Source organism: Lampetra planeri, chromosome 5 (genome assembly GCF_965212315.1).
Source record: "Lampetra planeri chromosome 5, kcLamPlan1.2.h2, whole genome shotgun sequence".
Taxonomy (NCBI): Eukaryota; Metazoa; Chordata; class Hyperoartia; order Petromyzontiformes; family Petromyzontidae; genus Lampetra; species Lampetra planeri.
In genome coordinates this window covers 15,469,259-15,486,746 of record NC_136111.1, presented here as the reverse complement: position 1 = coordinate 15,486,746, position 17,488 = coordinate 15,469,259, and the positions used below count along the sequence as shown (strand labels likewise).

The 17,488-nt window shown below is 46.6% G+C and overlaps 1 protein-coding gene across 13 annotated transcripts in view; it reads left to right on the top strand.

Moving 5' to 3' along the window:
* The first annotated feature begins 5,658 nt into the window (after window positions 1-5,658).
* LOC144718994 (MYND-type zinc finger-containing chromatin reader ZMYND8-like) overlaps window positions 5,659-17,488 on the top strand; it is a 64,046-nt gene continuing 52,216 nt past the window's right edge. For 8 of the 13 annotated variants that reach the window (XM_078594691.1, XM_078594689.1, XM_078594687.1 and 5 more), the window contains exon 1: window positions 13,084-13,491. In XM_078594691.1, coding sequence (XP_078450817.1) covers window positions 13,412-13,491 — 80 coding nt within the window. In that variant the 5' untranslated portion in view covers window positions 13,084-13,411. The other 5 variants (XM_078594695.1, XM_078594694.1, XM_078594693.1 and 2 more) reach the window with 5 other exon arrangements.

Here is a 17,488-nt window from a genome sequence, read left to right as displayed (position 1 = left end):
CGTTTTGAAGTTTTGTCATTTTACACCCATGTCCCCTAATTGGTGATATAGTCCGTTATTGTAACGATCAGTATCTGTAAGTTGGGCACATGAATGGATGTGTGATATTTTTTTTAATGAGACAAACACTGACTTAGTGGTGTTTGGTTGCAGTTGTACCATGAAATCCTTGATGATAGGGGTGGCGCATTTTGGCAGTTTTCTGCCTTTCCAAAAATAAATCTGCCTGCAACCTACAGGTAATCGTGTATCAGATAACACCATGAGACTCAAAAAGCGTATCTGCAACTGCTGGAAACTGCCGTTAAAACATAAAACCAGGCGACAACAATCTGATCAAATGTATATCCATTGTCAAATCCATTGCTGGATGAGGGCCTCCCCACGCCGTGGAGGTCAGGTGGGTTATTGGATCAGGGTTGATGAAGGCGAAGATCATGGAAGTGGGAGCATAGTTCAGTACAACAATGGATGTTGCTGCACCGCTCACCACATAGCCCCACAGTCCTATGACAACCCATGCATGGCGGTCGCCCATCCAAGCACTAACCAGGCCCTGCTTAGATTCCAAGATTTGAGATAGGGAACATTGCAAGCGATTTGGTCATAAATAAAATAAAACAAAATACTCTACACCAATTAATCACAACAACGACATCAAAATAACCACTAAACCTGATTACAAGGCAATGCAACAGCTATACCCATACGACAACTTAGCCACGAAACACTACATACAATAACAAAAACCATAGTACAACATAGTTACAGCCAAACTACAGGCATCACAACAGAAACGCCCAAGAGGTGTGGTTTTTTTGTAAAATGAGTTGGATCGATGATGAGATGGATTGGTGGCAAGGTGTGGGTTACAAAGTGAACACGTCATGAGGTGGTGTTATACGAGCTGAGGTCAGCGCGTGGTGTTGCGAGTATTTGAAGTGGTGAATAATGACGTGAATGGGTGTTGAGAGGCGTTACATTGTGAGTTGATGTGGTTGGGCGATGAGGTGTGTGTAATGTGGAGTTAAGATGTGTGGGTGATGAGGTGGATCTTTAAGCTGACCAGTGCTACAGGGAGTTTTAGCGGATGTTAAGGTGGTGTTTTTTCCACTGATGCCGTGCAACATTGGTGGTGATAGAGAAGCAGTGGTGGTAACATATACAGAAAACAAGATTTGTGTGGAAGTAAATCTGAAATACGACCGTATCTTCACGTGGATTACCACATGACTGTACTGTATGTATAGAAATGTACTGATGCATAGGCAACCAATTTAACTGTGTACTGTAATGTTGAAACCAAAATGCCAATCAGTATGATATTACACAATCTCAGCACATTGTTTAAGTGTTTTGCCTCAGATGAATACTGACTGAAACACGTGTAAGTACACTACTGCCACGGTGCACATGAACGTTTATGTCGACACGCATAAATTGTACAATTGTGATACGCTATGCGTATCAACAAAATCGCAATTCCGTCATCTAGAATTGGTATGCCGTGCCTCTCCTACGGTGAACATCTTGTGGCACCAACGTGGGAAATGAGTAACAGTGGCCACCAGGGGACGTGGGACTGACTGGCAGTGGTCAGGGGAACCTCTCGATGGTCCATTGTTTTTTTCCTGTGCTGTGACACCACAGAATTGACCACATTAAAAGCCAGGGGTGTTCAATTGAGACTTGCAAGATCTAGACAGCCCAAGGCTATGACATAACACTTACAGGTTATGGCGATACCAGGGCCACATGACAAATAATGCGTGAAATGAGCATAAAATAGAAAGACAATGACCCCCATTTAGCCTGAAATACATTTGGGTCAAGTGCTGGTAGGACCCTATTAAGTGAGGTCGAAATGGCATACGAGGGGATAGTGTGGCCAACCCAATGTTTATGCAATCCACCGACTACCTATTTAGGACTGGGTAGACCCTACGGGAGGCCCAGGACAGGGTCAGATACCACTTGCCACACATACTGGTGTTGTCCGAAGCCGATAATCCAACCCAGGTGGCTGGGATTGGAACACAGTGCACTCTAAACTTGCGCACCCACACACAACTATAGAGTACACAGAGTCACACATCTTTAGAGGTGAAAGGAAATTGTGCTGTGAAATGTATGAAAATACGCACTTCCACCGAGGATTTTGTCATGACGGATGTGTTTGAGACGTGAAATCTGTAGTTCTGTAAACTATTAACGCTGTGCTGCAATTTTCTTGTTAAATGTTTTTTTGCCAAATAATGGTTACTTTAAAAAAATCTATAAGTAGCATTCTGCTTTACAAAACGGTACTATATGTTGTGAAAAAACCTTCCAACAATAGAACTTGTTCATGTACACACTCTGGAAAAGTTGCAGCCAATATTATTAATGCTAAATTAATCTTGGGTTCACCATGCCCTTTATTAGAATGCCACAATGAAGGTGGCATTTTAATGCCACTATAGCAGCTACAGGGGTCATGTGAGCCCATTTAAACACATACAGATGGAAAATTATTGATTCTTCGGCAGTTTTTATACATTTATTGTGGGCTTATGAATCTATGAATCGATGCTTCCTCACACTTCTAATATTTATCGAATGTGAATTTGTAAATATTACATATTGGAGCTCTTATAGCCAGATGGTTTGATTCAAGACGCAGTTAGCTTATTGCTTTGTTCGTCTTTGTGGCGAGGAAGGATACCAAGCTTGACTGAAGCCTTACCGCGATGAGGCTAAACAACCTATAAGAATGTGTGTGTGCCAGCAACAAATACAGTGGAACGCCTCTTATCCACTTTGATCTCGGGGGGCATGGTCGGGGTGTAACCGTTTTCTGATATTTCCCTAGACGAGAGGAGGAGTTCTCATCCTGTTATCCACAAAAACAACTCCTGTTAGCCACAAAAAACTAACAATGGCATAAAATTATTCACGTGGCCCTTTCTATCCGTGAAACTTAACGGGATGAATTTATCTCCTGTTGCGACCACTCTGGGACAACTCCTCTGATCCATGAAAATAGCAGATAATAAAAATTAGGAAACATCGGCCCCGCAAAACTCGGAAGCACAGGTCAACGGAGTCACGGATACAATGGTCACAGATAAGAGGAATTCCACTGTGTGTGTGGTACAGTTACATTAATTTTGTCAGCATAGATTAAGATGGCACATATGGCGACATTTTCTAATGCGTACATAATTTTTACATTCTTCAGTATGGTGTTATAACTAATGCGTGCCCTAATACATACCATACACTTACTACACATACACTCTAGGAAAGTAGCACTGTACTGCAATCAATTGTATTGTTATATATTGCTCTTTCATGAGTGCATAGATAGGTTCGTGTGTGCATTACGGTGCATTGTATAGACAGGAACATGTGCACAACATGGCTGAACACTGAGAGTGCCTGCTGTCATAATCTACCATATGGAGTGGTCCTGAGCCTTATATAGTGCCAACATCTGGGGCCCACTCACCCTTAACCCTGATATCCTATTGTACCTTTATTGATGGATTTCATAAACAATTCGTATTTTTGTTGTATATTGTCTCTAATCTTCTTTCGTATGGATTAATAGCAGCAGATGAAAGATGCAATTTCAGATTTGTTATCCACTCAATTGTCTGTTCATAAGCAGAGTGGATCACGTCCATTCCTCCTTAAAAGGAGTGGAGACAGCAGCGGAGTGTTTACGATGCGGTCGATGGTTTGGGATTCGTGGCCGGACCACTCCAAGGCCGCCGAATCTTTGATGTGTCGTTTGTGCATCGGAGAGCCGCATCGGGTCATGCCGATTCGGTTGATGGTTGACCATTGGCGAAGTGGAAGGTTTAAACCGGGAGGTATATATCGTGGCTGTGACGGTTCCACCTGAAGACGGAGGCTTGTGTTGCCTCCGAAACGTCGTGATTTTTATTTAATTTTACTTTTATTAATTTTAATGTTTTTACCTACGTGACTTTACCGAAAAAACCTAAGAATATGAATCCTTGCAGTCACGAAAGCTTCAAATCTAGAATTCAAATCTAGAATTAAACCGGGAGGCTCGATGGTAGGGTCCAGTATGAGATGGTTATTAAATTATTAATAATTTATTGTCTCTAATGAACAGTTAGTACTGCTCAGACACAAACAAGCTTAGCACAACACATGCAAATATTGAGGGCAATTTGTGCCATAGATGGTCGTGCATATTAAAGCGTATCATAGTACGGCAGGATATTTTGACCGGAAACATTTTATGTCTTCTTATAAGCCCATGATTACAGTACAGTGTTACTCTATCGTACATTGCAATGTGATATATATTGCTGTAGTTTACTGGAGTTCCCCATAAGGAGTTTAACATTGCAGATAATCTGTTGCCTGTTTTATTTGTCATGTGGAGAACGCGTGACACAAGTACGTTATGACTGAAACAGAATTGACAATGAACGTCAATATACTGCACCCGGATGTGGTATACCGGAACCGTTAAATTCATCCGATTATCTGAGCATTTGCGTGGATAAGAGTGACCCAAAAGGTGGTAGCAGGATCACCCTATTGTCTGGGTTTATCCGCAGTGGAAGAAGACGGTGATCTGTGCAGATAAACACGGTTAATGGGATCACGAACAGAAAACACTGACATCGAATTGGATGTAGGGAAATTCTGCGTATGTACTCATAATCTAACTGAGAATGCAACGAAACTGTATTGGACTTTACATATCTGTATAGACTCCAAATACAGGGCTCTATAAACCCAAAGACAATGAAAGTTACAGCTGCAGCTAACACTGTTTTGACTACGGTGTTGTATTGCTATGTGGATGTCGCAACAAAATGAGAGTAATGGTAAACAGCACTATTTCACACGGTCATTTATAGATGATCTGTAATGCACTCTAACCTTGAAATGGACATGCATTCTGTCATGCCTGGCAATTAAACATATAATTGAAACAATGAAAATGCTTGTGCAGATGTTGTTAAGTTGAGGTTTCTCCATCAAAGTTAAAGCAGACCATTGCTTTTCTGGAGCACTGTAGATTATACATATTTCCAGAAATATAATAAGTGGAAATGAAATACCAAATTTCACATGTCATAAAGAGTAGCGATGTTTTATGAGAGTACAGATATGACGTGATTGTTTTAGTGTTCTATAGTCAGGATGAACAACCGGAATTTGTTTTACAGTGCTGTTCTGGTCCCAGCATTGGTCATAAAGATCAAAGCTACTCGACACAATTTGTCATGTAAAATAAAATACACGACAATTATGTGGATCTGGAGTACAACAAATTGTGTTCATTTATCAATATTGAATGTTAATTTGCCAATGAAAACACAGCGCGTTAGACATATTAAAGCAGCTTTTTGGCTGCTTATTCAAGTTTTGATATCCACCAGGCTGTTGCATTTGTTAATTTGGCTCTCACTGATTCCTGTCATAATTTATTGGGCGACATGTGCTGTACATCCTTGACAGTGGCTTCACGATGCTGTAATACTGCGGATCTATGTCACTATGGCCTCTATGTTAGCCAGTAGCCTCAAAATGTAGTGCGTGCAGGCCCGTGAGCCTTGTTTGAGTCTCTCTAGCTATAGATTCCTTCCGTCCTCCCTCTCTCTCTTTCTCTCCACGCTGCCTCGGAGGCCGGTGCTGGTGGGAGCGCAACGCACGCACACTGCAGGAGGGCTTTCTTGGGCACTCACTCGTCAAGCCGGCGAACACATACGGTGGCAACCATCTGGAGGATAGCTCTGGTCTCTTCCCACGACCATGGTGGTGCGCGTTTTCCTGAGGAGAAGGTAGGAAGATTGCATAGAAGGGGCACTGTGGTCTCTTGGTGAATTCTGCTGGATGGTTGGCGGTGTGTGACTGCTTGTAGGATGCATGACAGTGTGAAAGTGTCACATCTGTGACAAAGAGTGCATAAAGATGGGCTGCCCAAATATTGTGTATGAAGCATACTTTCTTGCCATGTGGAAAGGCGGCGAATTTACATGTGAATGGTGTTTGTTGAAATTGTCTATTATGTTTGTTAACCGGGATTTGTGGTCATACAAATAGCTTTTAATAACTGGTACCTGGAATTAAGGTGCAGAATTAATCACGTTTTGGCAATATGGTCAGCAGAAGTGACTGCAACCCAGTGTTTTTGTTCACATTGCAACTACATTACTGTGTATGTGACTTTCCCCATCAAACATTGCATTGTATGCCCAGCTTAGAATTAAGGAGAGCATTTGCTTGAGAGTATTTGGATTTTTATACTATCAATGGCATACAGAAATTAGGAGAGTGATATTTCTGGTATGTATTGAAGAGTAAAATATGCTTTCGTTATGTGTTTCAATAAATACAGGATGGTGTCTGGAATATAAATAAGGTCATAAAATTGCACAACAGTTGCAATGGCGGAGGTTAATATTGGGTAAAGTCAGCGGCCCGGTTATCCAGATAAAACGAGGTTTAAGATAATGATGACATTTTCCTATTCATATTCTTTGACATTTTTATAAAAACATGGAAAAATAGTCACCTCGTACAGGAAAATGTTCACACCACAGAACCGGATTAGTCTAAAGTATGAAGATTTGGTACTGGAATACACAGCAAAATATACCGGATCACTGTTATCAGTATGGTGATAACTGTAACTTTGAATTAGAAGAATATATCCAGAAAATAAATGTTTTAAAACGTAGGGATTATGGATTGTTATTAATTGCAGTGCTGTGATTGATTTGTTTTGTAAATCGGTTTCAGGTATATTTACATTTTTGGATTCAGGCTTAATTGCAGCAGCATAGAGTGGCCATACTCTTGCTAAAACATACACATAAAGAGTAGGTGCAGGTAAATGTATGTTTTGTTGTAATTGCGGTGTTATACGTACAACATTAAGCATATTTATTGTTACAAGTGCAATTACTAACAATGTTATCTTAAGCCAATTGCAATGTACAAGAGGAAAGACACAATTGGGGGAATCTGTCTCGAAGGTTCACCTCACACAGAACTTCCTGTGAAACAGGAAGGACCATTTAACACATTTCAGCGTCGCTGATAACCATTTTCCGGTCGACAAAATGCTAAATCAAGAAAGCATAATATATCGGTATCATCACATCAGCTTTTTTTAATGCCCATTACTGCGCCAGAACCTCTAGTCATTTATACAGCTACGGGTCAAAGTTCCAGTGTCCAGTTGACCTTCAATGGCTGTCAGGCCCCCATGGCTGCCTGCATGCTTGGTGACAATGTGGCACTGTGCATCATTGGAGTTGTGACGGCGCAAAATGGCTGTCCGATGTGCTTGTTGCATGCAGCTTTGCCTTGTGCAGGGGGCCACCAGCAAGCGGGTTTGTGCATGAGAGAGCCAGACTGCTCGGCCAGCTGCGACACCCCCTTCTTCTTCTTGACAGCCAATCAAGTGTGGTCTCTTTTCACGTGATTGCCAGCCAATGCAGTCCTATATAGAGTGTGCAAGGATTGTTTTTTTTTGGTGTGATCAGATACTTTCCACCATATTATGCCCTGAGACTGCAGACTTTGTTTCCCAGTCGGTTATTTTTTTGCACACAAAAAAAGGTAAGGCTAATTTTTCGTGAGATTGTACTAGATTTTGACATGGGGTTTTTTTTTTGCAAACCATAATTTAATTACATTATAGAGTGTGTGTGTTTGCGTGAGATGAGCCAAAGATATGTATTTTGTAAGAGAAAAATGCTAGCGGTCGTTTGCGTACTGCGGTTATAATAATTGTGCCATCATGATGTTTGGGAAAATTGGTGCCATTTTACATCGACCCTACCCCATGAAGCCCTCCCCTTGCATCTGTTCATCCCGTAGCATCTTTCCATTGTTTCACGTTGACATGGGCCTCATTAAGGGCCGTGACTGAGTGAGCCCTGTGATTGTGCCATCTGCATGCTGTGTGACATGCCCAAGGAAAGGACGGGTGTAACGTGTTCTAAATCATACAGAAGCGCCATCGACGGTCCCTGGCCCCAAACACACGAGGTTTGTGCCACCGCATGCGGGATCAGCCTTAAAGAGCCTCTCTCCTCAGCTATATAGATTCCGTCCCCTCCTCCCGCTCTCTCTCTCCTCTCTTCTCCTCGCTCCCTCCTCGGAAGCTGCCTGGAAAAAAACCCAGACACGCACACTATAAGCGAGGGGGCATTGCTCGGGGGGGACGGGGGGCACTTCGCTTGTATCGGCGACGTCGGCGACGCAGGCGAGGGGCACGCGTCCTGTGGTTGGAGGAGATAAGAGCCATCATCGCAGGATCATGGTGGTGCGAGTTTTCCTAAGGAGAAGGTATGAGTCAAAAGAACCACCACCGCCACCACCGCCTCTTTTATTTGGCCATCATCGATGCGTTTCTTTGGGAACAACAGGGTGGCAAATCTGGGACGCTCTTTTGCAAATATTTTTTTCTAATGGTGCTATTTTGCCCTCATCTACATACATTTTTATACTCTGTAAATGTGTTGTATTTCCGGTGAGGAAAGCAGCCTCAATTTGTTGTTGTGTTATTTTAATGCAAGGACAAAATTTTAGTGAAAATGACAAGTAATGTGCATTGATATTGTGCAATAGTGTTGGACAGGAAACACGACAAGTACGTGGAGTTTACGAATCTCGAGAAGCGTGCTGAAAATGCCAGAGCAGCGATTGATTTTTTAAAATGACACGATCATTTGTCTTTGCTTCAAAGGGGCCAATGCAGCATTTCCTATGGAAATGTGACGTTTTTTTAAACTCAATACAGTGCTAACGAACCAGGGCACCTACCCGGTAAGCAACCATAATTAAGGTAGCTTATGCTATTTTATAAAAAGTGGAAGAGAATTAAAGTAGAATTGAGCATATTCGTGGAGTTATATAGGAATTACTCTGCAAAGTGTTTGTGGAATTGGAGGCTGAGACATGGAGGCTGCTGCTGTTCGGGCTGCAGAAAGTCAAGTTGGTTCCTGGATTAATGTTTCTGATAAAAAAAAAATCTGTTAAGCTTAACACTGTTGTTGAATCCAGTACAAGCATAAATCCTCGACATGATTTATCCAATATTATTGATTTAGTTTAAGGGAAGTAACGTGAAGCCTTTAGGAGCTGTTGAGTGGCACACGTGGTTACAAAATGAGCTCAGCTCTATGGAATGCGGGGGCTTGGTTTAAAAAAAAGAAGAGCTGAGAGAGCAAGTGGCGCATTGTGTATTTCTGGTTAGACGCAGGCCGCAATGGCTCTTTTAAGCAGACGAGCAAATCCACGGTTGAATTAATTTGTCGTGAAACCGGCCAGTCCATTGAACAATTTACGTAAATCGTATCCAATTTCCACCCGCATTTTGTTAACAACCACCTCGAACCAAAAACATTAACAACAACCCAGCAACACTTCAATGAAGTCTTCCTTCCCCCACGGGCTCGGTCAACTGTACGTACGTCAATTACGGGACAGCGTTTTTTGTTTTTATCACAGCAGATTTGCCGTAATGTGGTAGATACATTTGAGCCCGTAATTATGTAACATTTTGTTCCGATTTACTTAATTTGACGTCGATTACGTGTTTGGACAGTGCTGTATCTTTTAAACATTTGGTAACAATGTACACTTGTTTTAGCAGAATTGCATGCCATTTAATTGGCATATCGTAACGTGTTGGTAACGTGTAAAGACGGGTACATTTGCATTCGAGACCTGAATTGTTACGATGTTTGTGTATCCACAGTCGTCTGGTATTGTGTATTGTGTAGGTGTGTTGTTAATGTCATTGTGTGATGTAACGGATTTGAACGCCAGTTTTAACAATGGTGGTGGGCTCAAGAGGCAGAGCGAACGACATGAGATGGTAAGGTTGCGGGTTCATATCCTGGTTGGGCCTTGGACCCAGCCCATCATCTCACCCGGGGGTCGATACAACGAGTACCACTTTTTGGGGGGGGGTGGAGATCACAATGGTGGCTGCCCACAAGTGCGGAATTTCCATCGCTGGCTCGGCTCACTTGAGCAAGGAAATCATTTTGAGTTTAACAGCAAACAGGAGATGTCAACATGCTAGTTATTGATTTCTTTTTCATCTGTTAAATCATAAAGGCCACAGCTGCATTGTGACTTACAACACTTGCACACAAAACACTACGTTGCTGCTGTATTAGACAAACCCTAAATACACCGGCCACGTTTCATTGTGTAGATACAGTACATTAACATGACCGGAGAGTATAATTTTCTCCTTTGTTCCATTTGTGTGTAAAGTCCACAGCACCGCAGAATGTGCACGTTGCTGCCCCCCCATCAGTCAAAACTCAGTGCCAACCACCCCACACCCTGTCTGGGGTCACAAATGTCGTGCACAGGCATACACACAACATACCCACAGTGTCAACCACCCCACACACTCGCTGGGGTTACAAATTGCGTGCACACACAACACACCCACAACACACACACAATACACCCACACACAACACACAAACAACACACAGTGCCACCAACCCCACACCCTCTGGGGTCACAAATGGCGTGCACAGGCACACACACAACACACACACAACACCCACAGTGCCAACCACCCCACACCCTCTCTGGGGTCACACATGGCGTGCACAGGCACATACACAACACACACCCACACAACACACAGTGCCAACCACCCCACACCCTCTCTGGGGTCACACATGGCGTGCACAGGCACACACACAACACACACCCACACAACACACAGTGCCAACCACCCCACACCCTCTCTGGGGTCACATGGCGTGCACAGGCACACACACAACACACACCCACACAACACACAGTGCCAACCACCCCACACCCTTTCTGGGGTCACAAATGGCGTGCACAGGCACACACACAACACACACCCACACAACACAGTGCCAACCACCCCACACCCTCTCTGGGGTCACAAATGGCGTGTACAGGCACACACACATAACACCCACAGTGCCAACCATCCCACACTCTCTCTGGGGTCACACATGGCGTGCACAGGCACACACACAACACACACCCACACAACACACACAGTGCCAACCACCAGACACCCTCTCTAGGGTCACATGGCGTGCACAGGCACACACACAACACACACCCACACAACACACACAGTGCCAACCACCAGACACCCTCTCTAGGGTCACATGGCGTGCACAGGCACACACACAACACACACCCACACAACACACAGTGCCAACCACCAGACACCCTCTCTAGGGTCACATGGCGTGCACAGGCACACACACAACACACACCCACACAACACACACAGTGCCAACCACCAGACACCCTCTCTAGGGTCACATGGCGTGCACAGGCACACACACAACACACACCCACACAACACACACAGTGCCAACCACCAGACACCCTCTCTAGGGTCACATGGCGTGCACAGGCACACACACAACACACCCACACAACACACAGTGCCAACCACCAGACACCCTCTCTAGGGTCACATGGCGTGCACAGGCACACACACAACACACACCCACACAACACACACAGTGCCAACCACCAGACACCCTCTCTAGGGTCACATGGCGTGCACAGGCACACACACAACACACACCCACACAACACACAGTGCCAACCACCAGACACCCTCTCTAGGGTCACATGGCGTGCACAGGCACACACACAACACACAAACCCACAGTGCCACCCACCCCACTCCCTTTCTGGGGTCACAAATTGTGTGCACAGACACACACACAACACACACCCAGTGACACCCACAATGCCACCCACCCCACACCCTCTCTGGGGTCACACATGGCGTGCACAGACACACACACAACACACACCCAGTGACACCCACAATGCCACCCACCCCACACCCTCTCTGGGGTCACACATGGCGTGCACAGGCACACACACAACACACCCACACAACTCACACAGTGCCACCCACCCCACTCCCTCTGGGGTCACAAATGGCGTGCACACACACACATCCACAGTGCCACCCACCCCACACCCTCTTGGGCCACACATGGCGTGTACAGACACACACAACACACACCCACAGTGCCACCCACCACGACTTCCGCTCTGACATTGCAACCCCCATCTCTCTGAAACCAGCCAGGCAAGGGGCACACACCAAACATCTCGGACACCGCCCCGTGTAGCCTCGAACAGACTTGTTGGGGCGAGTGCTGCTAGCGAGAGTCTATGAAGGCACGGCACACCACGCCCGGGGGCCGCCTTTGTCTCCCCAAGTGGCGAAGCTTTTGTTCGCACACCGCACCAGGTGCTCATTCGAGGCCGAGTCGACCTAGGGGAGGGCCCATGACCGGTTCTGATAATCGTTACCGGGGATCGAACTCGGGGTGAGCTGGGGTTCGTAGCGCAGCGCCCTAAGTGCTACACCACCGCTCCACACACGACAACAACACCACACACGAGGATAGGATTCAGCATGGCTGCCAACAGAGTTAAAAATGTGTTGCCTCTTTGCCCAGCTGACAGCAACCCGCTGGCTGGTGGGGGGGGCATCGTCGTCGTCTTCCCCTTCCCAGGGTAGCAACAGCCCGACTCTTGCGTGCCCATTGGCCAACCGCGTGGCGGCCCATGCAGCCCAACGGCCAATGGGAGGCATCGGCGGGCAGCGGTGGGTGGGGGGGGCCCTCACCGAGTTGGGTTAATGAGTGACACGCACGCACGGGCGGGGCTGCCCCCCCCTCAACCCCCCCACCACCCACCCACCACCCCCCACCGCCCCCCCCACCACCAACCCACCCCCTCCACCACCAACCCACCCCCCTCCACCACCATCCCACTGCAGATGTCTGGAACCTTCCACCATCTTTGTTTCTTCTCCACCACCACCACCACAACCTCCTCCTCCCCCCCTCCCGCCCCAACAAGGTTAGAGGCTGCTAATGGCTGAGGCACTAGTGGAGCAGAGCTTTGGCTCTCAGTTGGCTCCACGACAGAGGTATGGCTGTTGTCGCCGTCTCTCACGGGTTCACAAGCGATGCCGCGTAGAGGCGACGGGGAGCAGCAGCAGCAGCGTCGTCATCATCGTCCTGGAGCAGTTGTCATGATGTAAAGGGAACAGTGTTTGCAGTGGGCCATACCACGATGTGTATGCAGTGCTGTTAATTACTAAGGGGGTGGTGAGGTTACAATGGGTACATTTTTTTGGTTTAACTGGTGATGAGTTTTGTGGCTGTCTTTGTGGTTTTTTTGTAATTGCAGTACATAAGATACAAATGTCTGGTGATGCTTTGCTGTGATGTTAATGTGAATTTAAGTTCTGTAGTGTTTTATGTATATTGTATATATTTTTTTATTTGTTGTTTTGTGAAGTGTGCTTGGGTCTGTAAATAGTCACCTTGTGATGTGAGCTGCTCTTAGGTACAGGGTGCTGCTGCCTGTGATGATGATGATGCAGCCTGGCAGCCATGTTCTCGACTGGGTCGTGCTCTCACAGCCAGGACGTACTGAGCAGCACGACACGTCAGCAGCAGCAGCACAACACACACCAACAGGAGCACAACACATCAACAGGAGCACAACACACCATCAGGAGCATAACACACATCAGCAGCAATCGGCACACACAGCAGCAGTACACATCAGCACAACACACAGTAGCAGCACAACAGACAGTAGCAACACAAGACAGTAGCAACACAACACAGTAGCAGCACAACACAGTAGCAGCACAACAGACAGTAGCAGCACAGCAGCACAACACACATCAACAGGAGCATAACACACATCAACAGGAGCATAACACACATCAACAGGAGCACAACACACATCAACAGGAGCACAACACACATCAACAGGAGCACAACACACATCAACAGGAGCACAACACACATCAACAGGAGCACAACACACATCAGCACAATACACATCAACAGGAGCACAACACACATCAGCAGCACAACACACATCAGCAGCACAATACACATCAACAGGGGCACAATACACTTCAACAGGAGCACAATACACATCAACAGGAGCACAATACACATCAACAGGAGCACAATACACATCAACAGGAGCACAATACACATCAACAGGAGTACAACACACAGTAGCAGCGCAACACACAGTAGCAGCACAACACACAGTAGCAGCACAACACACATCAACAGGAGCACAACACACATCAACAGGAGCACAACACAGCAGCACAATACACATCAACAGGAGCACAACACACAGTAGCAGCACAACACAGCAGCACAATACACATCAACAGGGGCACAATACACATCAATAGGAGCACAACACACCAACAGGAGCACAATACACACCAACAGGAGCACAATACACATCAACAGGAGCACAATACACATCAACAGGAGCACAATACACATCAGGAGTACAACACACAGTAGCAGCACAACACACATCAACAGGAGCACAACACACATCAACAGGAGCACAACACAGCAGCACAATACACATCAACAGGAGCACAACACACAGTAGCAGCACAACACACATCGGCAGCACAATACACATCAACAGGGGCACAATACACATCAACAGGAGCACAACACACCAACAGGAGCACAATACACATCAACAGGAGCACAACACACAGTAGCAGCAGCACAACACACAGCAGGAGCACAACACAAAAGCACAACACAGTAGCAGCAGCAACACAACACAGTAGCAGCAGCACAACACACAGCAAACACAGCACAACAGCAGCAGCACAACACGCGTCAGCAGCACCACACAGCAGCACAGTACAACACATGTCAGCAGCAGCACCACAGAGCAGCACAACACACAAGCAGCACAACACACGTAAGCAGCAGCACAACACGTAAGCAGCAGCACAGCACAACACATGTTAGCAGTACAGCGCAAAACACATCAGCAGCACACAACACAGCAGCAAAATGACACATCAGCAGCAGTATAACACTTCGAAGCTGCACAACACACATCAGCAGCACATACAGCAGCAGCAGTATACTACTCAGCAGCAGCACAACAGCACAATACAGCACAACACACATCAGCAGCAGAACATACGTCAGCAATACAGCAGCAAAACAGCAAACATAGCAGCAGTACAACACGCAGAAGCAGCACAATACACATCAGCAATAGCAGCACACATAGCACAACACGCAGCAGAACACAGCAGCAGCAGTACAACACTTAGCAGCAACGCAGCACACAGCAGCACAAAACACATCACACATCAGCACCAACACACATTAGCAGCAATATAACGCATCAGCACAACACGCATCAACAGGAGCACAATGCACATCAGCAGCACAATACACATCAACAGGAGCACAACACACATCAGCAGCACACATCAGCAGCACACATCAGCAGCACACATCAGCAGCACACATCAGCAGCACACATCAGCAGCACACATCAGCAGCACACATCAGCAGCACACATCAGCAGCACACATCAGCAGCACACATCAGCAGCACACAGAAGCAGCACACAGAAGCAGCACACAGAAGCAGCACACAGAAGCAGCACACAGAAGCAGCACACAGAAGCAGCACACATCAGCAGCACAACGCAGTAGCAGCACAACACATGCCAACAGGAGCACAACACACATCAGCAGCACACATGAACAGCAGCACCACAGCAGCATACACATTAACAGCAGCAGCACAACACAGTAGCAGCATAACACACAGCAGCAGCACTACACACAGCAGGAGCACAACACAGTAGCAGCAACACAACACACAGCAGCACAACACACAGCAGCAGCACAACACACAGTAGCAGCACAACACGCAGCAGCACAACACACAGCAGTAGCACAACACACAGCAGCAGCACAACACACAGTAGCAGCACAACACACAGCAGGATCACAACACAAAAGCACAACACAAGCACAACACAGTAGCAGCACAACACACAGTAGCAGCAACACAACACAGTAGCAGCACAACACAAAAGCACAACACAGTAACAGCAGCACAACACACAGCAAACACAAGCACAACACAGCAGCAGCACAACACGCGTCAGCAGCAGCACCACACAGCAGCACAACACACAGCAGCAGCACAACACTACACATGTCAGCAGCACAACACATGTAAGCAGCAGCACAGCACAACACATGTCAGCAGCACAGCGCAAAACACATCAGCAGCACACAACACAGCAGCAACACGACACATCAGCAGCAGTACAACACTTCGAAGCAGCACAACACACATTGGCAGTATACTACTCAGCAGCAGCACATCAGCACAATACAGCACAACTCAGCAGCAGCAGAACATACAGCATTATTACAGCAGCAATACAGCAAACATAGCAGCAACAAAACATGCAGGAGCAGCACAACACACATCAGCAATAGCAGCACAACACACATCAGCAATAGCAGCACACACAGCACAACACGCAGTAGAACACAGCAGCACCAGTTCAACACTTAGCATCAACACAGCACACATCAGCAGCACAACACAGCAACACAAAACACATCAACACACAGCAGCACCAACCCATTAGCAGCAGCACAACACACATGAGTAGCACAGCACACAGGATCAGCTCAACATACATAAGCAGCAGCACAACACAGCAGCAGCACACAGCAGCAATATAACACATCAGCAGCAAAACACACACCAGCAGCACAGCACAAAAACATCAGCAGCAACATGCAACAGCAGCACACAACACAGCAGCACACGCAGCAGCAGTACAACACTTAGCAACATCACAGTACACATCAGCACAGCAGCAACACAAACTATATCAGCAGTAACACAGCTGCACAACACACAGCATCAGTACAGCACACATGGGAAGCACAACACTCAGCAGCAGCACAACACTCAGCAGCAGCACAACACAGAGCAGCAACACAACACTCAGCAGCAGCACAACACACACCAGCAGCACAACACTCAGCAGGAGCACAACACTCAGCAGGAGCACAACACTCAGCAGGAGCACAACACAGCAGGAGCACAACACAAAAGCACAACACAGCAGCACAACATGCGTCAGCAGCAGCACCACACAGCAGCACAACACGCGTCAGCAGCAGCACAACACGCGTCAGCAGCAGCACAACACACAGTAGCAGCGCACAACACAGTAGGAGCACAACACACAGCAAACACAAAAACACAGAAGCACAACACAGCAGCACAAAACGCGTCAGTAGCAGCACCACACAGCACTACACACATAAGCAGCAGCGCAACACATGTCAGCAACACAGCACAAAACACATCAGCAGCACACAACACAGCAGCAACACGACACATCAGTAGCAGTACAACACTTCGAAGCAGCACAACACACAGCAGCAGCACAACACACAGCAGCAGCACAACACACAGCAGCAGCACAACACACAGCAGCAGCACACACAGCAGCAGCACACACGGCAGCAGCACACACGGCAGCATAACACTCAGCAGCAGCACACAACAGCATAACACTCAGCAGCACAACACACACCAGCATA